Here is a 27,294-nt window from a genome sequence, read left to right as displayed (position 1 = left end):
ACCATGACCAAAAGGATTATTTTAACCCCAGATCCCTTCCATAAAAATTTGCTGCCTCCTTCCCACCCCTTTGTGCACAGTGAGCACAGATGTCAACAACACTCATCTGAAAAAGCTTGAAAATTATTTTGGACACGGTTTAACTGCCAATAACTACATCACAATTAGGCCTCCTTGGCTATGAGCAAGATCTCAGGGTGTTGGAAAAGGTCCAGCAAAGGGGAGAGCCCCAAGCACCAGAGTGAGCAGGCAGAGCAGCCTGTGAGGGGACATGAACTCCCCCAGCCAGCACTGCAAACAGCAAATATTTGTCCCTCTTTACCATCACACTGGTTTTCTACCCAGCCCTTATTCACACATTGCATTAATAGCTCCTAACCAGCATCAGCCAGTAAATTTACACTGAGGCCAAATCCCACCATCATTATCCTGCCCAGGGTCTTGTCCCTTTTGGTTGCATAATAAATAACAGCAGCAGAGGTTGCTCCAGGAACACTGATAAATTAGCACAAGTTTCATTTCCTACTTCAAAACCTGCTGCCATGTGATTTGGATTGATTATCAAGTGCCCTGTCATAAAGGGGAGGACGTGGGATTTGGCTGGCACAGTCTCTCCCAGCCAGTGACCCACAGGACTGTGATGGATGAACAGACTTGATTAAAATCAAATGACTCACAAAGCACTTGAGCATTACATTTCTCTTTGCTGGAGAAAACAGTTGCTCAGAGATAGGATCAGGCACTGAATGAAGGCATCATGAGGTATTAGCAATGCTGCAGCCTGATAGTCTAAGGGCAATTCCTGTAGTAACAGGCAATTTATTTTATGGAGGGGGAAAAAAAGGCAATTTTTCAGACATGTTCAATTCCTGCAAATCTTATATCTTTATATTGCCTTATGACAAGAACCCTTTCTACCTATAAATGTGGGTTTGCTGAAGCAAAGCTTTGTTTCACTATTGGTTTTATTTACCTCTGTTGACCTACAGCAGAGCCTGGAAACGAAAGGACTTTTCTATCAGCAATAGGTTTCTGTGTACACACAGAGCACAAATGCAGGAAGGGAGGTCGGCAGAGGAGGGTGGGGATGAAGGCAGAACAAGGGAGGTCGCAGAGAGGGTGGGGATGAAGGCAAAACTGGTGTTCCACACACTCTGAACCATTCACGCTGCAGAATCAGCAAGGGAGGCTTCAGCTGCCCTGGGAGGGGGAGTTGATGGAGGTTCCTCTTCTCCAGTCTGAACAAACCAAGTGACCTCAGTTGCTCTTCACATGGCTTCTCCTCCAGACCCTTCACAATCTCCGTGGCCCTCCTTTGGGTGTTCCCTAACAACTTTATATCCTTCCTATATTTTTCAGCCCAAAAGGCTGAAAAACACCTCTAAGCTCGAGTCCAACCATTAACCTGACATTGCCACCAACATTTCTCTCCTTTGCCTTTAATTTCTATTTCCACCACACCTGTGTTCAACCCCCAGCTTTGCACATCCCCTGAGCGCACCTGGGCTCACTCACACACCTCCGAGCCACCTCCTGCTGCCCCGGCGCCTTCTCCAGTCCCTGCAACGAGGAAAACACCTTCCAGAGGAGAAACCCGGCGGCAGGAGCCTGGTCCCGGCTCTGTGCCAAGGGACAGAACCTCGTGGAGGTGCCACCGTACCGACCGGGCAGGCGGGGACGGGGATGGGGACAAGGGCTGGGAGGAACTGGGAGGATGGGGACAAGGGCTGGGGATGCGGGGCTGGCCCAGGGGTCCGTGCAAGGTTCCCCAGGGCACTGTGAGCGCTCCCAGCGCAGCGAGGGGCCGGGCCGGGCCGTGCCGTGCCGTGCGGGCCGGGGGAGGAGCGGGGCGGGCTCAGGTGTGCCCGGCCCTGCCCTCGGCCCGGGATGCGCTGAGCGGCCGGAGAACGAAGGCAATGGAGCCGCTGGAGACGAACAGCAGCTGCAGCAACGGTGGGTGCAGCCCCGGGGCAGCGGGACCGGCCCGGCTCGGCCCCGCTCGGAGCGCCGGGACCGGGCTGGGACAGGACCGGGCTGGGACAGGACCGGGCTGGGTCCGGCTCCGGCTCCGGGACAGCGCGGCCGCTCCGGCTCCGGGCGCGCCGCACCCCTCGGCCTCATTCCCCGGCTTTGGGGCTGTGCTCTGCTTTGGGTGGTTCTTTCTTCTCTTTCTTTTCTTTCTTTCTTTCTCTCTCTCTCTCTCTCTCTTTTTTTTTTTTTTTTTTTTTTTTTGACATCTGTGTAGGAATGGAGAAACTCAAGCAGCCGGCACCACGCTCTGCCAGCTCTGAGTGCACGGAGAAGGCAGGAGTTGGGTTTTTTTTTTCCTTTAAGGATTACTTAATCCAGTCGGTAATCACCTCTCATCCCGCTGCTTTATGCTTGTACCTTGTGGAGATTTTTACCCAGCCCAGGAGGCAAGTTCCCCCCCTTATTCCCCAGGAAATATTTCCACGATAAAAAATGTTTTTCCTAGTAGGAAAAAAAGTATTATTAGGGAACTCTTGGAAACTCATCTAGAAAGTCACTGCTATTTTTTCCTTTAGAAAAACGTTTATAGCCAGATCTAAAACCTCAGCTGTGTGTGCTGGGGCCAGGGATTGCAGCTACTTAAGATCTAAGCCGGGCTCCTGGTTCAGGAAAAATGTGGGGCCCATGCCCAGGCTCCTGACACTGCTGGGAGCAGTTTAGCCATTCCACACTCCTGCCTGCAGAGACACAAATACTTGCTCTATAATTCCTATGTGAGTTCAGGGGAAAAAAAAAATTGAAGTCTTTTACTACAAAGAGACTTTTGTACTCCACCTGGCTGCTCTGTTCCTCATGGTCACAGTCACGCCGTCTTTACTACACTTGGAGTGAAGATTGCAATAGAAAGATGTGCTGGGTGTGGTAGGAGTGTCAGGGGAGGAAGAAACTCAGCAATTTCCCACCCCCACACACCAGCACACCTTGGCCAAAGCCACAGGGCTGCAGTGCTTTGGTGTTAACAGGAGAACACTGCCTGCTCTCATCCTTCCACACTGGCAGGACTGGGTTTGCTTTACGAGCTCTCAGGGAACCTGCAAATAGGTAGAATACAACCATTGAGGAAATGAATTGTCCAAGATGAACCTGATGTCGTCTTATGACACAGCTCAGCACACAGAGTAGGAACAGATGCCCAGTTACACTGTTGGCATCTCTCCACATTAAACCCAAAGTTAATACTGCAGATGAGCTGGCAGGTGTGAGGATTAGTTGGCTGGAAAGCACCAAAGCCTTTGGATCAACAAGGTTAAGTGTTGATAAGGCCTGGTTCAACTCTATAACATTGGAATTTGGTGGAGAGACTCTGGCTTATATATTTGGAAATTCAAATTATTTTTAGAGGTCCTTGTAGACTCATCCAGTGTCAAAGAGAAGCTTGAACTGCAGGCCATAAATCTGTCAGACAACACCCTGCCATTTCATTTCCACGTGTGAGTAAAGAGGTGTCCTGAGCTTGGGGTGTTGTTAGGGTGACAGCATGGTGGCTGTGCAGGGGGACACCTGGATGAGCCTAGGGGAGGAGGGGCACTGTTGATAGTCATGTCAGTAATTTGCTGTTTTATCTCCAAGGCTCTCTGATCACCCTTTCGTGCCTTTCCCACCGGGCTGTGTGCCAAGTGATCAGCAGTGCTGTCCCAGCTGACTCCATCCTGGACAATGGCACTTCAGACAGCTCATGGATAACTCGGCTGGAAAACAACTATGGATTCTACATTGGCCTGGGCTTGGCTGTCTTCTCCAGCTTCCTCATCGGGAGCAGCGTCATCCTCAAGAAAAAGGGGCTGCTAAGGCTGGTGGAGAAGGGAGGCACCAGGGCAGGTAAGGCTTCCATGGGGGCAGGAGGGACCACCTGTTCCTAGGAATACACACACTCCAAATTTCAGCACTCATGAGGCAAGGGGACACCTCTGGGTACAGTCAGTCTTCCATCAGCAATGTAAATAGGAGCTTTTGTGGAGGCATCTTTGTGTGTGAGAGCCAGACAGCAGTGCTATGTGGGAGCTGAGGAGCTAACTTACAGCCCTGGTATTGGAAAGGAGTTAATTTACAGTCTGTGTATTGGAAAGGAGCTAATTTATGGAGCCCTGCACTGGAGGAGCTTGGCTAAAAGCAGTGTTCTCCTGCCTGGCGCCACAAACAGCAAGGGGCAGTGCTGTGAGATCAGAGGTGTCCCCATAGCAGAGCAGTGCGTGCCATCGCTCAGGCCAGGAGCAAGCAGAGTGCCAAAAGCTCTCTGAAAAGGGTCCCTTTGCACAAAGCTGCAGCTCACAGCCATGCCCCAGCCCAGAGCAGAGCAGCACAGCCCCGACCCCACTCTTGCTCTCAGTGAAGCACCAAAGGCAGCTTTGTCACCGAGACTCGGACGCAGCTCCGCGTGCTTGGCTTGCTTGGATTGCAGGAGTGTGTGAATGCAGGACAGACAGGCTCTGTGGGAGCTCTGTGGTTGCAGGAGGGATCCTTTGGAGCTCTGTTGCACAACAAGCTGCAGATAACTTTCCTCTAGCACCAGGCTCTCAGGGCGAGGCGAGTGTTTATGTGTACAAACACACACATGTATATGGTGGAGCAGCACTGCCTAGAGCAGAATTGCACTGTGGAATTGGACACATCCCATCAGCATTGCAAACATGCTCCAGCAGCAGGATAAGTCCTACCTGGCAGCTGACCTACTTGCATAACTGCAAAACAGAGCAATGATAATTAAATTACTGCTGCTTCCCTGTTCTGGCCTAGGAACAGTTCTTAAATAATCTTTCAGATTAAATAAATATCACCATCCCCATTGTACTTTGTGCCCATATGGGGACACAGAGGCATGGAATGATGAAGTGACTGTCCAGAGACAGCCAGCAAAGCTACCAACAGCAGCTGAACCACCAGGCAGTCTCAGGTCCATGTCCATCCTCTGTCACTGGGCTGAACACACAGCTTCTGAACACAGATGGGTTTGCTTTTTGACATTATACTTGCACAATGAAATATCAGTATTGCTTCAACTGTGGATGTCTCTCTCCTCCTTCCCTCCATGAACTCTTCCCACAGCAGAGCCATGCAAGTAAAACAAGAGCAAGCCCCTCCCTGTTTTTCAGAATGTTTAACGTTCTGAAAGGAATTAGAGATTAATGACAGAAAATTGCAGCTGACAGAAGAGTTCTTGGGAAAAACCCCGACCAAGCAAAAAGACCCTAAAACAAATAAACCAGCAATTTCTGAGGAATACCAGAGCATAACATTTGAACTTCAGCATTTATGGAGTGGTTGAGGAACCAGAAGAGGCTGAACTCTAGCAAAAGATTTTTTCGTGTGTCCTGAAGTCTTCCTGTTCAACTCTCCATTGCCCTTTGCCCTGTAATCTCTCAGTCCCAGTGTGTCACCCCTGCTATGTGAGCACATCACTTTTCTCCCAGGCAGGTCAAACACTGCTGGTACTGACAAGCTCCAGTTGGGTCAGATTTATCAAAACCATGGGCTCTCCCTGACCCAGCAAAACCAGGGCTCACCATGTCAGCAGGCTCAAACTCCTTATGTCCAACAGCCTGTGGGTTAGGACCAGAATTGGATTAGCTCCAATTAGCTCCAGTCCATTCTTCCCCTTGCAATTTATCCCTCTCCAAAGGGACAATCTCATCTCTTGCTCTGAAGGATATGGCTGTTAACTCCTGCATGTGCTTTTCTTCCCCAGGAGATGGAGGCCATGGCTACCTAAAGGACTGGCTCTGGTGGGCTGGCTTGTTAACCAGTAAGTTTGAGCTGTTTCCCTGGGTTTGCAGCTTTTCCAAGGTCTGTCCCTGTGAATGAGGTGTGGAACAAACTGAGCATGGTGATTAAAGCCTGTTTCCTTCCAAGTTCCCCCATCCTAAGCAGAGGTTCCTCAGGCAGAGGAGAGGCAGTGATCCCTGCAGGATCTCCCTCTCCATCCTCCTGCAGGACTGGCAGGACCTGCTGGCTGAGTTTTACCTGATCAAAAGCATGGAAAGCCCGGTTTTAATAGGGCAGCTGGCAGGTCTGCCTGTGTACCAGGCACAGGGCAAACAGCCTCCCCTGAGTGCCTGGGGGAGCAGGGCGCTGGACTTTCCTGCTGCAGCACAGGGAGATAACAAAGAGGTGTTGCCAGCACCTCCTTCCTTGAAAAAACTTGTTTTCCCTTAAAATCTTTATTTCCCTTAAAATCTTTATTTCCTGCTTGTATCTCTTAAAATTGGACTCAAAGCTTTACAGTATCTCCTAAAATTGGATTCAAGCCTTACAGTATCTCCTAAAATTGGACTCAAAGCTGCACAGAGAGCAGCAGATTTTACAGGAGGCTGTTTCAGAGCCCTCTTTTCTGCCTCTCACCCTGGCAGCTGCAGCTCAAGGTGCCCCCACCTGGCTCAGGGACAGGGACAGCCAGAGGGGACACCACAGCGCCAAGGACAGGTGTGGAGCTGTCCTTACCACCCCTCCCTTGTACCCCCACACAGCCTGGCTGGGCTGGGGGATTCCTGAGCCCTGACCTGGCCAAGCCCTGGCACCCCCAGCCCTTCCAATGGAGGGGTTCCCTTCCCCAGGGTGCCCCTTTTAATTTGAAATAGATTTTCACCCACTGCCTGGCCCTGTTTAGCATCAGCATTGAGCCCCCAGCATAAAACCCACTCTCCAAGTGACATCTTGCTGGTTTGCAAACCCCCAAGGGAAAATGCAGAAAGTGCTCTGTAACTCACTGGTATTTATTTTTCTTGTGTTTGTTTAGTGGGTGGAGGGGAAGCTGCCAACTTTGCTGCCTATGCCTTTGCTCCTGCAACTATTGTCACGCCTCTGGGGGCTCTGAGCGTGCTCATAAGGTGATTTTTGTGTCTATAAATTGAAATTTGCCTTTTTTTTTTCTTGTTTGCCTGTTTGACTAGTAAAAATAGACTTGAAGGGATACTAATGATTTATGATTTATTTTGCCCAAAGTAAAAAACGTCTTAGTGTTTTCTAAAAAACACTTTAACACTTGTTGTCCTTTTGAGGGATCACTTGGGAACCATTGAATTAAGCAGCTTGCCCTTCTGGAAATGCTGGATGTGTAGAGCAACCACATACACTGCAGGTTAAATTATTGCAAATATCTGCATTACTTCATTCCTTATTCCAGCTCTTTAACCACTCGGGATTGGTGGGGTTTTAATGTTTGTTTGTTTGGTTGGTTGGTTTGTTTTGTTTTTGCAATCAAGAGTACTAAACATTTAAAGGGGTCAAAAATACCAGACTTGTTTTCCAATTGCCTTTCACCTGCCTTTTATTTTATAATCTTTTAGGGTCCTCTCATGTTGCAGGGTTTTATATTTCTGGCTGTTCCCAAAAGGGCTGAAACCCTATTTAATTTCCTTGTTTTTAAATAGGAAGTTCCACCAAAATACATTAAGCTACTTAAGGTTTTATAGAAAGACTGTATTGTGAAATGCATAAGCAAACTGAGAGTTAGGACTACTCTGGTGTCTTGCCCCAGATTTCTTTTGGACAACAACTAGATATTTTTGTAGATATATCTGTAGTCCCAGTACTTTCAGAGTTTCTCTGTTTCTCTTTCTAATGGCTCTCATAATTAAGTTAAAATTAACATAGCTTTTTTGTTGTTAGGTTCAGGTTTTTTGTCTGTTACACTTGCCCTTGAAGTAATTTTCTTGAGCACTAAAAGCTTCATAATGTTAAGCAGCTCCTGAATAATTCTGCCAACCCTGAAAAAATATTTCTGAGGACGTGCTAAAACATTCAGCATTTTTGCACCTTGCTGACACAAGAGCTGTGATCTACAGGTCACACCTGCACCTCTGCAGGTTCAGCTGGGATTGTGTATTAACCCCCTGGAATCCAACTAATTTACACCAAAATAGTGTCCTTGTATCACATGGAAGCATTCTTAACTTTCCTGGAGCTGCTGCTCCTTCTTTGAAGGAGTGCAGAGCACCAGGTGGTGTTTTTCTGTCTGTCCGGCTGATGTTTTTCTGTCCCATGCAGTGCCATTCTGTCCTCATATTTGCTTGGAGAACGGCTCAACCTGCTGGGAAAGCTGGGCTGCCTGCTGAGCCTGGTGGGCAGCACTGTGATGGTCATACACGCCCCAGAGGACGAGGAGGTCACCACTCTGGAGGAAATGACTTCCAAGCTGAAGGAGCCGGGTACGCAGCCAGCCGCGCTTTCCCTCTCGTGGCCGGGCAGTGCAAACCTCTCCCCATGCCCTCTGCTGGAGTTTTGAGTTATTCTCTCCCTCCTGCAGGTTTCCTGGCTTATGCTGCAATCCTCCTGGCTCTCTGCTTCCTCCTGATCTTCTACCTCGCCCCCCGTTACGGCCAGAGCAACATCCTCATCTACCTCGCCATCTGCTCCGTTATCGGCGCCTTCTCCGTGTCCTCCGTCAAGGGTTTGGGAATTGCCATCAAGGGCTTCTTTGCTGGCCAGCCTGTGCTGCAGAACCCACTGACCTGGATCCTGGTCATCACTCTGGTGGCATCCATCACCACGCAGATCAACTACCTCAACAAGTCTCTGGACATTTTCAACACCTCTTTGGTGTTCCCCATCTACTATGTGCTGTTCACCACCATTGTCATCACCACTTCCATCATCCTCTTTAAGGAGTGGGTCACCATGACTGTGGTTGACATCATTGGGACAGTCTGTGGCTTCCTCACCATCATTTTGGGGGTTTTTTTACTCCATGCTTTCAAAGACATGGACGTCAGTTTTGGGAATTTACCCCAAGTCCTTCAGAACGAAGAGCCAGCGCCGGCCACCAGAGATGACAAGAACATCCTCATAGAGGTGGACAACTCCAGCATTGCCCCAGAGGACAAAGCCAAAGTATTCATGCTCTACACTTAGGGGGTTACATGCAGGGGACTGGAGGTTGGGTGATGTCAATATTCCAGGTGCCAGGGGAAAAATTCAAAAAGGAAAAGCAGAAAATAAAACAAACAGTGTCTTTTCCAAAGTAAAATCTTTCTCCAGGCTTTTGGACGGGATCTCTGTCATGGTGTGGCAGCAAGGGGAGTGTTTAATCCTCTCTGGGCCCTAATACATGCAGCCACTGGAAACAAAAATCCTCTGGAAATATGATAGTGCTGTAACAAAGCTCCTCTCTGAGGCCCCTTCCCTCTCTTATTCTTGGCAGGGCTGATGTTTACCCTTCTCTCCTTCCCCTGGGTGGCCATTGATGTCTTTGTTTCCAGGCCTTGATGGATCATTGATTAGTGCTTTTTGTCTTTTTTTGTTTCCTTTCTAGGCACTTGCATGAACTCTAAAATCCACACCAGCGTCTGGAGAGGAGGTGAGAGACAAGGACTGATCAGTGCTGCTCAGGCTCTGCTCATCTATGTTTAATCACCTGCTCTGCAAATAGGAGGACAAGAATATTGGTGAATATGGGCAAAACATGGTGAATTTTGCAAAAGCTGCTCACTCAGGCTCAGGGACACTCAAGCCATGAAGTGTTTTTGCAGAGAGATGGTTTTCAGCTTTTGGTTTTTTTGCGAGGTGCAGGAGTTTCCCTGAAGAAGTGTTAATTATTTTTATTCGTTTGGGTTTGTTTTTTTTTTTTTCCCAGAGCAGCTCTGGTGTCCAGGCCTTGGTGAAGTCGCTGGGACTGACCCAGACCCCACCTGAGGAAGGGCAATCCCTGCTCAGGCTGGGGAGCTCTGGCAGGGTTAAATCCCATGTCAAGAGAAACTCTACCACCGACTCCAAGACTTCTTGTGACAATTTTTTCAGTCTGAAAGACCAAGTGGCTGTAAATACAAAGTATTTTTTCCCTCAGGAAATATCTTGACCTTGGAAAACCCCCCAAATTCTTTGAGCACCATGAGGTGTCCTTGCTGTCCTCTGAGATGCTCACCTGATTATACCTGAGTGTGAACATCACTGAGTAAATATATTGTGGGGCTTTGGGAGAGAATATTATCCAGTCTCCTATTTTAATAACATTTCAGTGCTATCTTTTTGGAATGTGGAAAGGGAAATAAAGGGTTTTTTCAAAATAAAAGAAAAGTTGCAGGTCTATCTGAAAGTTTTTCATTATTTCATGTTACTAGTGTAGCCCTAAAGGATAAAGAGGCTGAGGGACAGCTGAGAACAACAGAAAAAGCATCTGGAGCAGAGTAAAACTGCAGCGACCTCCTTTGGTGGCAGAAAATAATCAAAGTCACTCACTCCAGCTTTGGTTTTGGCATCCTCATCAGTGTGATGCTTGGTGCATTTTATTTTAGAAAATGGCTGTAAATGGGACTCATCTGTCTTCACTCCAGAAGTGCATTTCATTAAAGCAATCCTGCCATCCCTGGAGAAATGCCATGTAGAAAATGAAGATTTGAACTGAGGTAATGAAATAATAGACAGTGGAAGAGTATTTGTTAATGACAACCAACAAATTTTATTAAAACTAGGCAAAAGGCACAATGAATTGCATTCTTCAAGTATTTGCATAGATGCATAGAGAGCATTGTTGTAAACCATTAACATGTGGACATAGGAGAAAGTGAGATGTATTTGTTATAAGTTCTCCCAAGTAATATTATCTTTCAAAAAATCAGGTTTTACCATCTCTAAATCCTCCTGCAGTTCCCCTGGTCTCAATCACTCAACTTGCACACATGAAAATTTAATAGGACTTAAAACTACCTTTTGGAGATTTTTGTGATATTCCAGCAATGAAGTTTTCTATTAGAGTTTAGGCATGTCCAGTTGTTCTCTGAGCATTGTGTGTCTGGGGGCATTTTTTGAAACCTTGAACCCATGCTCACATGAAAAGCAGTGAAAATAATTTTTGTGATTTTTAGTGGCCATTTGCTGAAGATCAGGGGTTGGAGCAGGAGTGCTGCTGCCCTCAGTGAGGGCTCAACTGTGAGATCAAGTTCTTGTGGTTGAATCAACAATTACAGTGTTTGTACAGCCCTGCTGCACTGTGAGCAGCCAAACCTGCCATTACATACCAAGAAACAAGTTTGGGGGTTGTTTGAATACACATTTTTATATGTAATATCATATACCCCAACTATTGAAAAAGACAAAGATTGGAGAGCTGTTGTCTTTTACTTGCCCTCTCTTATTTCAGAAGGAGGTTTTTTAGATTTGTTTGTTTTCCAGGCACATAGAAGGTAAGAAAAGGTCTAAAATTGGTAAGATGAGGAATAATCTGTGAGAATTTCAAGACACACCATGTGAACTGTTTCCTTGTGGAGAAAGAGGTAGTAAAGTTGTGAAAACTAATGTGACTTAAGTCATCCTACACATACACTACTACATATAACTACAAATTTAATGACTTCTTGGGGTTTATCTGGGATTTCTTTAATGAGTAGATCTTAGGGAAAGAGAACCAGCAAACAAGACTCATTTTCTTTATGCCAATAATGCAGTTTCTCACATGTGGAGCAGCAGTCATGCTCTTTGAGGATTTGTCCATAATAAATCAGACACAAGAGGACTGTTGTAACTGCAACTCCAGATTTCCCTGTGTTCTCCTAGGAAATAATTTCAAGGAAAAAAAAAATCTGGCACAACAGAAGGTCTTATTTTAAAATCCTGAGGAAAAAAAATTTCCAAAAAACACATACAAAAGCCAAACTATTATGAGAAGAAAAAAACTAAATTCATAAGGGAGGGTCCTCAGGGTCAGAACCATCAGCTGCTTAAAGTGCACACAGGCAGCCCTCTCCATCCATGGCCTGGAGGAAAAGCCTGGAGTAAGAGAGCTGCCCTACAAAAGCACCATGTGTTGTGTTAATAGTTCAGCTGCTTCACCACCTGGGCATTTTCCAGGTAGGTTTCTCAGTGGTTTGGGGAGCAGACAGCCCATGCTGAGTTACAGCTCAGTGCAGAAACATCTCCTGCTGCCGGTACCGCATGCTGCACAGGGGCCTCAGCACTGCCTTCTGCCCTGCACCTGGGCCAGAGGGGCCCTGTCGTACCTTCAGTGTGTCCTAATGACCTGGATGGAGCTCCTGGGCCCTGCTGGGGCTGGTTTTGGGATCTGCAGCACCAAGGCAAGACAAGCGAGTGGTTGCAATGTTCCTGCTGAAGAGTGTTACATGGGGAAAATAATGAAATAAAAAATAATCCCCTCTGCTGAAGCTGACCAAAATCCACAGTGGCCCCACAAATTATAGTTCCACAGTTGGCTCCCTGTTGGGGCCCCACTTGCCACCCCCTGTAAACAGAGAATAAACTGAAGAATGTTATCACCAGCTGCTCTCCCCAGAGGCAGTGGGTTCTGTATAGCACCAATATGCTCCTGCAGCTGCCTGGAGGGGCTGAGGAAGCCAACAGGGCCCACATGAAAGCCCATCAAGGCCAGCACCTGCACTCACAGCTTGTTCTCCCTGGTAATACTTAAATAATTGATTAAAAACACATGGAAACCCCCATCACCTCATCCCTGCAGTGGATATTGCACAACAATATTTAAATACCGTACAAACAAGCCATCCCTAATGGAAAAGGCAGAGAGGGCCCAGCTGAGCCTGGCGTGTACCTGGGGCACCCCTGCCATGCCTGGTGAGTCACAGAGGGAGCAGGGCTGGGGCAGGAGGAGGGGAACTGAGGCACTGTCTGTGGCAGTGAAGGTGTGAGAGTGATTTTGGTGATGAAGGCCAGGAACAGGCTGCCTCAGGAATGCCCACGGGAGCCTGGCTGTCCCACGTGCAAGTTGTTCACTGCTCCAGCTCTCCAGGCACCAGCACCCTGGGTGAGATGGAAAAAGGGGGAAAGAAGAGGAGTGAGCACTGATGGAAGAACAAGCACCATCCTCACCCTCTCCTGGAGCTGTGTGAATGATGGATTCACAACCCAGTGCATCACGTGGGAATGCATCTCCCACAAGGAGGTTCCTGCAGTTTTCTCCATTTTCCACAGCTGGCCTCCAGTATGTTGCAAGCTGGAGACACATAACTGTGCTGTGTGGAGTGGAGATGTTTTGTGTTTGCAGAGCACTGAACTCAGTGCCTAGAGTCCCTTATTAAGTCCTGTATTCAGGATGATTTTTGTGAAACACCCCCTGCAGAGAATGCATCTCCTTAGCCACAGCTAGAGAAGCTGGAAAGAATTTTTGTTCTTTACTGGGATCTTCAAGTCTTGTGTGAATCCTCATGTTTTGCTGCTTTTCACTAACACTTCTGCGTCCCATAGCCCTTGACCCCATTGCTCTGCCCCACTCACACAAATGCTTTGCCTGAGGAAGTGTTCAGGGCTGTGGAGGAATGAATTCACTGTTTTGCTCAACTCCCTGAATTCTTATTATGAAACAGGTAAAACCAGAGATCCCTGCAATAAAGGTGACCAACCCACAGCCCCTCTGTCCACCCCCCTGGGCTGTGCACTGAGGTGTTCTGCTGATATTCCCTTCAGTGTTTTAATTCCCCAGGGTGAATTCCAGGTGGTGCTTCCCACCACTCCTCCCAGTGCCTACCTGTGCCACAGGCTGGAGGTGCCCAGGGGCTCTGCTGTGCCCAGGGGGCAGTGGCACAGCAGGGCTGCTCCCCTGCCAGCCTCTGGACCGGGATGGGATGGGGTTTGCTGGCAGAGCTCTCTGGGGTGGCCGCGGCCTTGAAATATCCTACAGAAGAAAGAAATAGTTTTGAATTTAAGCCTTAAGTTTTGGAAGTAATAGGTAACCTGTGATCTAGAGCCTTTTTAATTAGCCAAATTAACTGATGCACTTCATGGCTGGAAGCAAGTTCCACACACATACACTCACTGTTTGTTTGCCCATACAATGCCTGTAAACATTATATATGTGCATGTTCTTGTGCCCATACAAACACACACACACCCACAAGCAGTTATTATTTGTTTGTGCACACAGCTGTCCCTAATAGGATGCTCAGAGCATTATATTTTCCATTCATCTAATGAATTTCAGTGGAAAGCATGTCCCAGAGGGAGAAGTTACCCCCACAAGAGCCAATTGCCTGTTGTTGCTCAGGGTCTGTGCTAAGCTGCTGCCTTACAGGTGTTGATTTAACAAACACAGCTGCAATCATGACTTGGAGGGCACCCAAAACCCCTGCAGTCTCCTCAGACTATGCATAAATGCAATGCTTGATGGCTTGGGGACCTATTGCTCTCCAAGGAACTTGCCCTGTGACTCCAGGAAGGACAAGGCAGACTAAATTCCACTGACTGCCAGGTCTGAAGAGCTCCTATAGGAATAGCAAGAGAGCAAATCTGGCAGATGCTGCAAACATCCAGGAAGGCCAATGCAACTAGCAAAAAGTGACATTAATTATTTCCCCTTTGTCTTCCCCAATTCGTGCCTCTCCACTAACCCAGAAACACCAAGGTTTCTTGTGGAAATCCTATGAAAAGTGTTCCATCCCATAAGACTGACTGAGATAAAGAGACTGGATGTGTTGGGAGGGAACACAAAGGAGATCAGGGGGAACTTGTCAACAAGCAGCTGGGAAGGATACCTATTCCTTATTGACAGCACTCAGCTTCCTGCTTTTGTTTTAGTTTTCTTTCCTGCTGAAGTGCCGGCTGTTCACAGGAACAATGCACTAGAAACAAACCCCATTCCCTAAGATTTTGCTCCATAGGGTTTGTTTTCCTCTATGTCCTTCAGAGAGAGACTGCATGGGAACCAGCCTCTTGCTACTTTTGCTTCTTTGGGGGCCCCAATATAATAATATTATTTTGCAAAATGCATTGAAGTCAGTCTGAGTGATTTACCATCTTTCCAATAAGAATGTGGGGTCCATAGTAAGTTTAGAACAGAGCTGCCAGCAAAAGAAATAAATATTTCCTTTAAACTCTCAGAATAACCCCATGGACAGGAAGCTCACATAAGATGGGGTCAGTTTGGGTCAAGACTAACAGTTCCCCCAGGGTGAGAGGCCTCACCAGAACAAGCCTGCCATCAAACAGCACCTACAGGGCAGCAGCACGAGTCCATACCTGAGAGGCTGGGGGTTTGGGAGCAGGAGGAGCTGGCCTGCTCGGGGGTGTCCTGCGGGGAATGCCCTTGGGAAGCTCTGGTATCACAGGCTGCCCTCCACTGCAGCTCGGGCTGCCAGGGAAGGGGGGTGGCTGCTGCCTGCTCATCTGGAGCCCCAGAGCTTGCTGAGAAGGAGGCTTGGGTGGGATTTCAGGGAAGCCAATCACCTGTGCAGAAAAAACACAAATCCTCATGCATTTCCACTTCAAACCACCCTTTGTACTTACTGCGACACTTCTGAGGATCTACGTGAGGTCTCTGAGCCACAAGAGTGGAAAATATTGCCTGCAACACCAGAATGTGTGTGTGTGTAAAACCAGTCTGTGTGTGTGTGTGCAACACCAGTATGTGTGTGTTTGTGTGTGTGTAACACCAGTATATGTGTGTGTCTGTGTGTCTGTGTGTCTGTGTCTGGTAGGTGCTGGTTAGATGGACTGGGACAACTTAGGACCATGATGCAGAAATGGATATCAAGAGAACAGAATAACCCAGGCATCAGTGTGACACTTGCAAATAAACCCAGGGTTTGCCATTTCTCCAGTTTTGAGATGGGGGATGTGACAACAGAGGATCCAGCAGGAGAGACAAGCAGCCCCACAAGCCTGGTGAAATCCCAGCTCCTGCCTTTGAGGAAATCACCAGGAGCAGGTGCTACACAGCTACCACTGACCTTCAGCCAGGGGTGATGTCTGTTTCCTTTTCCCATCCTTTGATAAAACCACTCCCTAATTCCAGGGAAACCCCATCCCACACCTTGGGGCAGCTGCATCTCTGCCCTGCAGGTGGAAGGACCTTGCCCCTACCTTCCTCTGCTGCTGGGGGGTTCTCAGCTTGAAGGCAGGGTTGGCATGTCCAGTTCCAGAGGTGTCACTGACAATGAGAGAAAGAAAAAGAAGGGTGTTAATGTCTTGATATGTTTTCTCCTTTGTTTTCCTATATTTACTATTTTATCTTTACTGGAGTGAAAAAATGAGAAGCCAATAGTGACTATACCAATGAATCAATTTAGTGACATTCCTCACAGCATTTGCAATTCTGTCCTGGCAGGAGGAGGACAAGGAGACAAGGCACAGCACTGACAGCTTACCTGAACTGAGGTGTCTTCTTTAGAGAACAGGTGGCAAATTTACTCCAGCATTTCAGATAATAGAATAAAAAGATTCCTGTGAGGAGGAGAATGGGAGCCAGGATTGCCAGAGCTATCACAACTGCTGAAGGGCCTGAGGACAAGAAAGTGGAGTTTGTTAAATGGAAAACTCTCTGCTCCCAACCAGCTCAAGTCCTTCTGAAGGGGCCCCATAGCAGAGCTGGTCCCTCTCACCTGCAGGCAGAGGACCACTGTCCAAGCTGCCTCCTGTCCCCTCCTTGTTGCAGAACGGGGGGGCCCAGCCCTGGTCACAGTGGCAGTTCTTGTTGTTGTTGCACACCTGGAGTGGGGAGATTCAGAGATTCAAGTGGAAGCCACTAAGAAACCTGCAAGTGAAAACAAACTAAGCCCTTGCTGAATTAAACACCACAGAAGACACTCCAGTGAGAGCTGAGTGCCTGGAAACTCTTTTCTTCAGGGAGTGGAAGCAATTTTGGATAAACTACCCTAAATGTTACTTTCTGCTATGTTCTTTCTTTAGTATTTGTAATACTTTTTATTCAATCTAAATTGGGCCCAAGATATTTTTCTTTAAGATTATTCCTTGTTTTTTTATTTATTGCAATTCATAAAATTCCAACAGACCTCCTTAAATCCTATGTCAAAGGGACTTTCATGAACCAGAAAATGCATCAAGCAGAAGAGAAATATTCAAATTGAGAGCCAAGAAGCCAAAGTCCAGAGCAAACCTAAGGAAGGTACCAGAACTGAGCTGAACAAGTAGCCACAGAAGAATAGAAATCCATCCTGCTTCAGCCTGGAATGGAGATGAAAAAGAAGACACTTACTCCATGCCCATGGCACTTCTTGCTACAGCTCTCAGATTCAAAGATGATGGACATGTTCTGGCAGCGCCCCTCAAAGCAAACCTGCACAGAAAGCATCCAAAAACTCAGAGTTAGCTCTCTGGGTTATCTACCGTGTCACTGCCTTGTGCTATTGTGTGACTTGGAAATACAACTAATTCACTCCCTGGGCAGAATAACAGGAAATGAATTAACCTGGTTCCCAAGCAAACTGGGGACTAAATCCCAGTCCAAGGGAATCAGAGAGAAGTGGGAGCTCAGCTGGCCACAGCCTGGCCAGGCCTACGTGTCAAGTCCCTGAAGGAGCTCTCACATCTTTGGTTCCAACTGTGTCTTATCTTTTAAGCAAGACAACTTCAACCAATTAGCAAATCCCAGATTTAGCACTGGCCCTGAACTTCATCTGGCAGAGACATAAAGCCTTTGGTGTGCGTCCTTCTCCAAAACCTCTAAGGAATTATTTTTCTAACAAACACAGAAACCTCCTAGAAGAGCATTGGACATAAAAAATTAATAGCCTGACAACCACAAAGCACATTCTGGGTGGACAAGTGATACTCTGAGCCTTCCCCAAGCCACTCCAGGCAGAACTGTACCTACATGATGGCTCCCACACTTTGTTCCTGTCAACACCAGGCCGGGGTCCAGCATCTCCTTCTCCTCGCTGTCGGATGTGTACACGTGGGTGCCGCGGCAGCGCTGCCTGTTCACAGTGGTGTCTATGGCCACTGCATTGGGCTGCAGGGGCTTGAAAGCTGAGCTCTGGCACTGGATCTTCCCACATTTAGCATCTCTGATGTCAAAGGAAAGGCTAAAGTGGTTATTCCTGGCTTGCAGAATGTTTGCAGACATGAGCTCTAACTGTAAATTAAAGCAGCAGTGCTGAGTCATTGTTAAATGAGGGATTCAGCTGCACCCCAGAAAAGAGGGGTCAGAGCAAACACAGCATCCAGCCTAATCCCTGGAGGAAGGGTTTGCTCCAAGAGCTCTGCCAGGATTTCTTTTAGAGCCAATGGAGAGAAATATCAGTGATGAGTTCACGCACCTCCCCAAGAATTATCTGATGGATATTGATGGTACCACCCCACAGTCCCCATGGATGGGGGATGTCGCCATGGATGGCTCAACAAAATCAGAATTAGGACTAAGAAATTTTGACTCAGTTAGAAAGCTACATTTATCTTAAGAATTAAAAAATCCCCCCTCTTCTGTAGCTTTGGAAGAACACCAACTAGATGTTTGAAAATGGTGAGCTGGAAGCTTCAGCTGTAAAGGCTCCAGGTCCCACAAGGATACAGCTGGTTTCCCAGGAGGCAGAGGGAGGGAGTGAACCAATGCATGCATCAGTTTTATCTCCTGGCCCGTAATTTTGTAACATATAAAAACATCTTCTCCACTGAGCAACCCTGGGCTGCCCCTGTGCTTTGTACCTCATGTCACATCTCCTGTAATTCCCGTAGATGTCCTTCCCACAGTTCCCGTAGATGTCTCCAGCAGCATTGACCTTCTCAAAGCAGGCATCAGGTGCTGGCTGTGCTCCTGCAGGGGAGAGACTCAAGTGGCTGTTTCATCCCACCCCGTGCCAACCACTCACTTGTCCTTTTTCTGGAATGGTTGGAGCATGGGAAATGTTTTGCTGCCTCCTCCATGTGAGTAAGGCAGGACAAAAGGCTGCTCAGGCTCTGCTGCGGACAGCAGGTATGGAAGGTGCTCCTGCCTTGCTCAGGGTGAGGAACAGCAGGAGCAGAGCATTTGCTGGTTCAAAGGCCAGCAGGCTGTGACCTGCAGGTGCCAGACACCTTGGAAACACTGTGGAAACGTGGAAACACTTGGCAATGTGGTGCAGGCAGTGTCCTTACCAGGCCCCCAGAGCTGCACACACTGGTCCCTGTAGGTGAGGCACATGCCACTGTAGCAGTAAGCCTTTCCCCCATCACAGGCAGCCCCATCCATCTTGTAGGAGTTGAGGGGGCAGAACGGGGACTCGCCAGTGCAGAATTCTGGGAGGTCACAGAGTCCTGAGCTCTTCCTGCAGGGAGTTCCTGGGGACATCAGCTACAAAGAGACAGTGGGGAAAACCCAGAATTATTGCTTGGCTGCTCTGTGGTTTCATGTCTGTGGATAAGGCAGAACCCTGTGTGTGTCACTTTGTCCTCCCTGTCTGAGGGTTTTTGAGGTCAGCAGAGACTGGAGCCTCTGGGACTTCATTAGCTGGGGGAACTGTGTAGAATGCAATTAATGACTGCATCCCTCCCCGAGGCAGCAATGAGATCATGCATGGAATGTAAGACTGTCAGACCTCATGGGGACACTGATCCATCTCACTCTACCCTAGGGTAGGATCCAATTTACCTGAACCATTTCTGACAGATGCTTGTGTAATCTGTTCTCAAAACCCTCCCTGGCTGGGAAGTTTGTTTCTGTCATTTCTGCTGGAGACATTTTCCTGATGCATAACTTATGTCTCCCTTGCTTATGAGTTTGCTCAGTTCATTCTGCTCTTGTCCACCACACATGTGGAGAACAAAGGGCACTCACAGTCACATCTGGGAGCTTGTTCCAAGTGAGTCCAGGTGGATTTCTGGAAATTGTTTCCCCCGTTTTGCTCAGGATAGGCCAGTAGGAGCATGCAGTCAATGTGCAAACATAAAGATGAGCTTAAGAGAAATGTTTTCCCCACGTTTGTTTTTGAGTTAATTTGTTGTCAAATTTGAGATCTTTGGCTCCAAAACCAGAACTACATTTTAACAGTCACTATAAGGGAAGCTGAGATTTAAAATTATACTTTTTGCTAGCAGTTCTTCAGCAAACACCAAAGCTAAAGGGATTCAGCTGCACCCCAGAAAAGAGGGTTCAGAGCAAACACAGCATCCCTTATCCCTGGAGGAAGGGTTTGCTCCAAGAGCTCTGTCTAGATTTCTTCTAGAGCCAGTGCAGAGAAATATCAGCTCTGATTTAACCCTCAGTGTTTAAGAGAGGCAGTGTGACTTCACTCCAGCAGCACTCACAGCTCATCTTAAGACACCACAGGAGTCAATTTAACCAGCCAGAAGAAAGGACCCCACTAGTCTGATTACACTCATGGCTGTTGCACCTAAAGACAAACCAAACCAGGTGAGGAGTCAAGCTCCATATTTGGCTGTGTTTTCTCCCCTTCCCCCTCCAGTTTCCAGCCTAAACTTGCCCCCCCTGTTATTCCCTTTCCTCTCAGGAAAGCCCAGAGCCCTCACCTTGCACTGATGGCAGCAGCTGCCATGGGCACACTCAGCACCAGGCTTCAGGGAGCAGGTCCTGGGGTCACAGCAGGGATTCCTGCAGTCCTGCAAGGCAGAGAGGAGCAGCAGAGCTCACAGGGCAGGTCTGAGCTGGCACTGATGTGCTCTCACTCACCGTGGGTCACACACAGAGTAAAATCCCCCCTACCAGGGTATCTCAGGGACCCAGCATGAGCTCAGAGCCAGCACTGCACAACCTCCCTCTGATGGGATACAGCTGCTTGTGCTAATCACATCTGGAGAGTCTGGGCTGCTGGCTCCAGCTCCCTGTTCTCTTATGAGGCAAAGGATGGATTTGCAGAAGTGAGATGCAGTGCTGAGAGAAGCCCCACCCTTAACAGGAGTGGAGCCATAGGGAAAGTGAATTTACATGTGAAACTGAAACATCTGGAATTTTTTCACTGGAAGGGTTGCTAAGCATTGGGATGGGCTGCCCAGGGAGGTGGTGGGAGTCACTGTCCCTGGAGGTGTTCAAGAAATGACTGGACGTGGCACTCAGTCCTGTGGTTCCTTTGACAAGGTGGTGATGGGTCGCAGGTTGGACCTGATGATCTTGGAGGTCTTTTCCAACCTAAATTAATCTGTGATTCTGTGACCTAAAATCCCCTTTTCATCTCCTTTTTAAATAAAGTTTTAATCACCTCTGTTCAGGTGGACCACACCATCCCTGAGTTCTTGGAGGATTGTACCACACACTGTGAAGTCAGATGTAATATTTTCGAACCTTGATTTACATTAACACACAGGGAAGATACTTTTGTCTCCTGCACAAAAAGCTGATTACAGATCACAAAACTACATTTGCAAAATACATAATTTTAAAAAATTGTGTCCCACTAAATCCCAAATGGTTGGATCTGGATCTCACCTCCACCTCTCCACAGTCACACTCCTCTCCCTCCTCCAAGTAGCCATTTCCACATTTCCCTCCACCATACATCCTCTTGGTGTCTGGCATGTTGGAGAGGCACATCCCTCCCCCAGAGTGCAGGTACTTCTCCAGCTCCTGTCTGTTGCACTGGTTGAACACCTTGGGGAATGGGTGCCTGAACAGAGACAGGGTAGAAACACATGAAGCCAGGTCTGGGCAATGGTTTAGAGAAGCAAAAAGGAGCACATGCAAATCCTGACAAGTGCCAAAGGACACAGGTCTCTCCCTGAAATTCCTGGAGTTGTGCTAAAGCAGGTGGTGATTTCCTGTGCCTGCACTACACAAGTGAGACTGCACTGCAAGACTGTTTAATAACATACAAACTTACAAAATAACTTTGTAGAACCAAGATACGTTGAGTTATATCTGACTGTGCTTGCTGACAAGCATGGCTGTCCTCTCCTCAGTACTGGAGCTGTGGTTTATTCCCAACTGCTTGAAGAATAAGCCTGAGAATTCAGCACACTGCCTGTGAGCCTAACTGCTAAAAATAATATTTATTTTTTCCTATCTACCACCTCATTTTTAAGAACATGAATATTGTTTGTGACAAAAACTATTAATTTCTGTTGCTATAATACCTGTGTACTCCATGTGTGGCTGTGCATTTGTGTGGATGTTGTGTGCTCTGCTTGCATGCCACTGTGCTTTCACTTCTCACCCAAATGGTTTTGGAGGAAATGGTGCACACAAAAGAAGATGCCCATGAAAAAAAAAAAGATCTGTTCAAACAGAGGAAGTCTTGAGAAAATGGTGAATGTGGCTTTAAGTGTATGAGTTCATCTGGCACATTTCGTGACTGAATTGTAGAAATTTTTATGTTTCCTCATCCAAAATCAAATTCTGAATTCCTATGGGCATCTAGAGCCACTCTTGCTTCCCCTTTCTCTCACTGACTTCTTTCCTGTTTAACACAGGCTCTCAGAAACCCAGGAGTATTCTCAAGAAAAGGGAACAGGAAAATTTTCCTTTTGCCCAACAATTCAGAGCTCCACCTTCATATGCTGCCATCACCTAAGGCCAGTCTCAGGCAGGAATCAGTTCCCTGGCAATCAGCAAACTGCTACTGCTCCACACCCCAGGCTATGTCCAGCAATTTTTTATCTACAAACACTGACTCCAGCAGGCAGCAACAAACCCACGTTCACTCTACATCTCTAGCTCTTACTCCACCAAGGCCCTTGTAACAAAGCCCTTCCCATTCCTCCCTGAGCCCATGGGGATGAACTCACCCGGTGGCAGAAGCCATGATGCAGCCCCCATCTGCTGCAGGGGTGGTACAGCAGCCAGCAGAGTCGTGGTTCATGCCAAAATTGTGTCCCATCTCATGGGCAATGGTAGCAGCAACTCCAATGGCATTATCAGAGTGGTCCTGTGCAAGGCCAAAGAGGCACATCAGCATTTTGCCTGTTCCTGTCCTGTGCACCTCTGGGTCGATGGGGTGAGGGGAATTTCTCGTTTGTACACGTAGAAAATATCTACTGGAGATATTCCTGCCTGTAAGCAGGTGAGTGGAGAACTTGACAGGAAATATTTTCTCCCTGGGCTTTAGGAGTCCTCTCTCCTGTGTATTCACTACTGGCAAGAAGCTTTATATTGAGGATTGGCAATCACTTACCATGTTTACTCCTCCTGACTGGAAGTCAGAGCACATGGCCATCACAGGAGCCAAGCCCACTGTGGTACCTTTGAAGGGCACACCCCTAAAATCAACAGAAAGAGCATGAAATGGCACTGAGGCACTCGAGGAGGCAGGCAGGGAAATGCACCCTGCAGTGCACAGCTCCCTACACAGTGTCAGGGAGACACATTGCCTTTATAGTGTCTTCCAGAGCAGGACATCACAGCAGAGTTACAAAGCCTTTAGGTCTGTTTATCTTGGACTGATACTCTGTTTTGTGGGCCAGCCAGACAATCCTATTTTTTATAATGGTTTGGTTCCAAAAAGTGCTCCTGCTGAGCTTTGCAACAAGCACAGAAAAGATCAGCTCTGGATCCTTAGCTGAGGACTGTTTGTGGATAACTAATTTACCATAAGCCTGATATTTGCCAGCCTGGGATTTGAGGATTTCAGGGAGTAGTAGGTAACACCTCTGAGGTGCAGCCACACTCTGCTCCAGCCTCTGAGTTGGAATTCTGCACCACCCTGAGATCTCTGAAATGGGGGCCCTGGAAATTGTGCTCAGGACATGACCAGATGGAGAGGAAATACAGTAATGCTAAAGGGAAAGAAATCCAACCAAAGAAAACAAGGAAAAAGGCATTTTATCTCTGCATTTCAACCCCACAGGTCCTCTGACTCATCCTGGTGGATGAATTTCCATGGAGGAGGTAAAGGACATCTGAGAGCTGCTGCAAATTTTTTCTTCCAATGCCATCTGCATTACTGATCCTGATGGATCTGATGGATCATGGCCCATCAGCCACAGGCCACCATCAGCTGGCTCCCAGCACCAGGGCTCCGTGTGCCAGTGGGGTGGGCTGGCAATTATTGCTTTCCACAAAGCCACTTTGAATCCTGCAAGCATATCATGGTACAAAAACTGATTTCCCACCCACCCAAGCCACTCGTCAGAAACAGGAGGAATGAGCTCACGTGATTAGTTGGGCATTATCATGTTTTCTGTGCAGCCTCTCTTTGCTGCTCCAGGCCAGGAAGGACTTGAGGGTGGAGTAGGGATTCTCTGTTACCTCACATTGATCCCCATAATTCCAGATCTCCAGCCCCACCAAGGCAATCCGGATATTCAAGGCTCTATAAAACTAAGATACAGAAAAGAAAGCAGGTGATAAAATGAGGACCACAAAGTTATTTTACTGTGTTTTTAAAACTCAAATATATCCTGCTAATTGCTACTAAAGATTCACAAGTCCAGAGAAGATGCTTGCTCTGGAAATGCATTTCAGCTTAGTGCTGAGCTCTGCAGACAGAAATGTGCAACCACCTAAACTCAAACAGAAACAGACATTGAGCTTTCATTTTTGAATGATTGGCAAAGACATAATCTGAAGAAAAAGACTGAAGACTGATATAATATGTTTCATATTCCAATATGTCAAAATTCCTTCTCCTGTTTGCACTTCTGCCATGTCAAGTGCCAACAGGAGAAGCATTCATGAGTAATGGGGTGAAGGGAGTGGTGGAAGGGGTTTAAGGGGAGCAGAAAGGAAGTAGATCTGAAAAGTAAAGAAGTTTTACTTCAACAGCACTGCAGGGATGACTTCTGAAAGCTCCTTCCAGTTCTACTTCCCAGGCTTTCTACCATTTCAAGTGAATACCTCAGTCCCTTTTCAAAAAGCATTACTTAGGTAACAGTTTTTAGAGAAATGGAGTAAAACACAAGGTGCTCATGCTGGCTCCAAGGAATGGAGATCCCCCCACCCTGTTCTGGATTTGCAACAACACAATTGTTTGGCAGACACTCTCCCCAAGTCACTGGGGAGAACTGCCAAAACATTATTCTGCCTCCCAAAAAGCCAGCCTTCCCCTGGCCAATTAATTATCATATTTTATGATCTAGGCCTTGCTTTCCTCCTTTCACACACACACAGTCTCACCTTATCTACATAATTAGCAGCCTCCAGTAATTTCTGCTTCGTTGCTTCAATGTTGAAGTGATGTTTCTGAAACTGAACAAAATGAAACAAAACTTTTCAGGCAGCACAAAGACATTTACAAAGAGCTGAAATGTGTTAAAATGAGCCACATTACTCTGGAAATGAGAAGGTAACTCTGAGGTGAAGTCTCCCTGCCATGCACATCTGACTTTAGGCCCACCTGTACAGGTATATTCAGAATTTACCCCTGGCACACCATGGCAGGGGTGCTACTCAAGTGGTGGCACAGTGAAGCAACCCAAACTTATCAGTGTCCCCAGAGCTGGGGGCTGACAAAGAACTGGCAAATGTGCCAGGTGAAATATGTGATAGCAGGACTTCATGCCTGAGGTGGTGGCTGCTGGAGCTTTCATCACATCTCCCTCATCCAACCAATTTGCTTACTTAAATCACCTGGCAATGAATGAGGTAATTCTAGCAAACTGGCTCAAAGAGTTAAAGTGGCAAAATGTTCAGATTTTTGTTTAACAGATGACAAAACCCTGGACTTTTCTTTTAGCCAGGGACCCAGCAAAGAAAGGGCATTTAAGAACAACAATGTGAGCCTCTGTCCCAGTTTCTCTGATCAAATGGGGAACAACATATGGCAGTTCCTGGGTATTATGTGTTTTCTCAGTTTCCCTGGTGTCCTGCTGCCTAACAGAGAAACCAAAATAGGTTCTGCCTCTTTAGCTTTGTTCAGAATAAATTATAGCCCAGAGCACTGTGTGGTTTTCCCTACTGGAGTTTCAAGTTGTAAATTATGGATAGGACCAGCCTGGCTCCCGTCTGTGCTGCAGATTAAACAATCAGTAAAACACTGTGTGGTTTGCACTGTCAGTGTGTCTGGCCTGTCCAGGCTGGGGATGGGGGAGGGATTGCTGACTCCACTCTGCTTCTCCCAGACCTATTCTGTGAGCTGGAGCCTTAAAAATGTCTATTTATATATCTGCTAGCAGTTCAGAGCAGAGCATCATCATGGTTATCTTCTCTAGAGATTAAGTGTACTGCAGTTAGAAGTACATCACTTCTGGAAACCCCCAAGTTTCTCAATCCTGACTCTCCCAGCCACGACTAGGACTGAGACCAGAACTGACCCTCAGCCCTCATCCAAATCTGCATCTCTCCCTGGGCCAATGGTGGCTGCCAGGACAAAAGTGACCCAGACACAGCTCCCCCTGTCCACTGAGAACCACTGGAACTGCACAAGAAAACTTGCTGAGCCTCAGCAGCCCTCCCTGCCCCAGGGGATGCTGCAGGTGGGATGCTCTGAGCCCAGTGCTCCTTGGGTATAAAAAAAATCCCATTTCTTACCTCTGCATAATCAGCCACCAGCAGGAGCTCCACATACTTTGTAGCCTGCAGAGTGTCCCGTTTCACCTGCAGCAGCAACAACACTGGGTTATTGGGCTACTCCCCCAACATCCCCCAAGAAACTCTTCACAAAATACATGTAGAGGTCACTTTTCCCAGCTTGTTTCTCACTGGCCATTCACCCCAACCCATGATGCACAGGGACATCCAAATGTGATTGGTTTAGGGCAATCAAGGTCAGTATAGCTACAGCAGGTGCCCACAAGCCTGTCCTCAGCCCACCTTTTGTTCCTGTGTGGGATGTAGGAACAGCTACAGCCCACCACAGTCCCCAACACTCATTTACTTCCCTGCTGGAGTCACTATTTCACATCCAGCTTGCTGAAAACCCTCCTAAATGCTCTTCATTTCACTTTATCAGCAATGCTGCTATGAAACAGCAGGGCTGGGAACAGGTGGGATGTTTGGAGCATCATGCATGGACCCAGGCTGAGCCCTGCTCACCCTCTGGCCTGCTGATTTCATCCCAGCTGTGAAGTTCCTGAGCCAATATTCAGCTGCATGCACAGTGCCCTGGTGGCCACAAGCTCCTCCCTGCAGCCTCAGGTTGTCCACCCTGTAAATCAAGTGCTGGTTTGGGCTGTCAGGAGCTGGCTCCAAGATATAGCTGGAATTGCTGCTCAGTGTGATAAGTCCTCTGTTGAAAGGGGAAGCAATAAAAGGGAAAGTTGATTACTATCACAGCAACTGGGGACAAATCCTTCTGCTGCTGCTGCTGCTGAGCTCCCATCTGACTCTGGCAAGACACTTATCCTTACCAGGCCAGGCAGATCATTGATAAAAAGGGTGGGAATATTTTGAGTTCAGAGGGGAAAATCCCTGACCTTCCATATATTAAAATCCATTCAGTGGGCCTCAGACATTGAGAGGCTATTGGAGCGTGTGCTGCAACCTGAGAAGTTTAATTTACAGCTTTTTCTTTAGGGGCAGTGGAAGCTTTTCTACCAACAGAAGAATTTTGCCTTTAACAGACCTGACTTGAAAAATGTGAAGAGTTTGTTTGTCAACAGGAAAAGCAGAGCTCTCCCTGGGTCATGCGCATACCCAGATGGCTCTGGATTTCTCAATGAGCATGTTACAGCCAGGAGAGCTGGAAATGTGTGTGTGATGCCCCCTAGAAAATGTGTGGCCTGATGGGCACCACCCACACCAAGCAGGCTCAGAGTGAGAACAGCCACGTGTGCTCA

At 47.5% G+C, this 27,294-nt stretch overlaps 2 protein-coding genes across 3 annotated transcripts in view; one reads left to right on the top strand and one right to left on the bottom strand.

Moving 5' to 3' along the window:
- The first annotated feature begins 1,916 nt into the window (after window positions 1-1,916).
- On the top strand, window positions 1,917-10,047 carry NIPAL4 (NIPA like domain containing 4). 2 transcript variants are annotated; one of them, XM_058034915.1, is made up of 7 exons: window positions 1,917-1,953; window positions 3,601-3,849; window positions 5,714-5,770; window positions 6,761-6,851; window positions 8,011-8,171; window positions 8,270-8,853; window positions 9,275-10,047. In XM_058034915.1, exons 1-7 carry the CDS (start codon window positions 1,917-1,919, stop codon window positions 9,284-9,286), a joined length of 1,191 nt encoding a protein of 396 aa, XP_057890898.1. In that variant the 3' UTR covers window positions 9,287-10,047. The 2 variants fall into 2 exon arrangements, with proteins under 2 accessions (XP_057890898.1, XP_057890896.1); XM_058034913.1 differs by lacking the exon at window positions 9,275-10,047 and having other exon boundaries at window positions 8,270-8,874.
- A 346-nt stretch (window positions 10,048-10,393) lies between these two features.
- The window catches only part of ADAM19 (ADAM metallopeptidase domain 19), a 32,081-nt gene continuing 15,180 nt past the window's right edge, over window positions 10,394-27,294 (bottom strand). The window contains exons 6-23 of the mRNA XM_058034916.1: window positions 26,552-26,744; window positions 26,048-26,113; window positions 24,695-24,766; window positions 23,733-23,899; window positions 22,755-22,839; window positions 22,369-22,508; window positions 21,074-21,251; window positions 20,161-20,250; window positions 18,790-18,985; window positions 18,361-18,469; window positions 17,531-17,723; window positions 16,913-16,993; window positions 16,299-16,404; window positions 16,065-16,197; window positions 15,781-15,847; window positions 14,938-15,144; window positions 13,451-13,597; window positions 10,394-12,726 (exon numbers count right to left, since the gene is read on the bottom strand). Of these exons, the coding sequence (XP_057890899.1) occupies window positions 12,652-12,726; window positions 13,451-13,597; window positions 14,938-15,144; window positions 15,781-15,847; window positions 16,065-16,197; window positions 16,299-16,404; window positions 16,913-16,993; window positions 17,531-17,723; window positions 18,361-18,469; window positions 18,790-18,985; window positions 20,161-20,250; window positions 21,074-21,251; window positions 22,369-22,508; window positions 22,755-22,839; window positions 23,733-23,899; window positions 24,695-24,766; window positions 26,048-26,113; window positions 26,552-26,744 (2,305 nt within the window). The 3' untranslated portion in view covers window positions 10,394-12,651. The remainder of the gene's footprint in view (window positions 12,727-13,450; window positions 13,598-14,937; window positions 15,145-15,780; window positions 15,848-16,064; window positions 16,198-16,298; window positions 16,405-16,912; window positions 16,994-17,530; window positions 17,724-18,360; window positions 18,470-18,789; window positions 18,986-20,160; window positions 20,251-21,073; window positions 21,252-22,368; window positions 22,509-22,754; window positions 22,840-23,732; window positions 23,900-24,694; window positions 24,767-26,047; window positions 26,114-26,551; window positions 26,745-27,294) is intronic.

Source organism: Melospiza georgiana, chromosome 15 (assembly GCF_028018845.1).
Source record: "Melospiza georgiana isolate bMelGeo1 chromosome 15, bMelGeo1.pri, whole genome shotgun sequence".
Classification (NCBI taxonomy): domain Eukaryota; kingdom Metazoa; phylum Chordata; class Aves; order Passeriformes; family Passerellidae; genus Melospiza; species Melospiza georgiana.
This window is presented reverse-complemented; position numbering and strand designations above follow the sequence as displayed.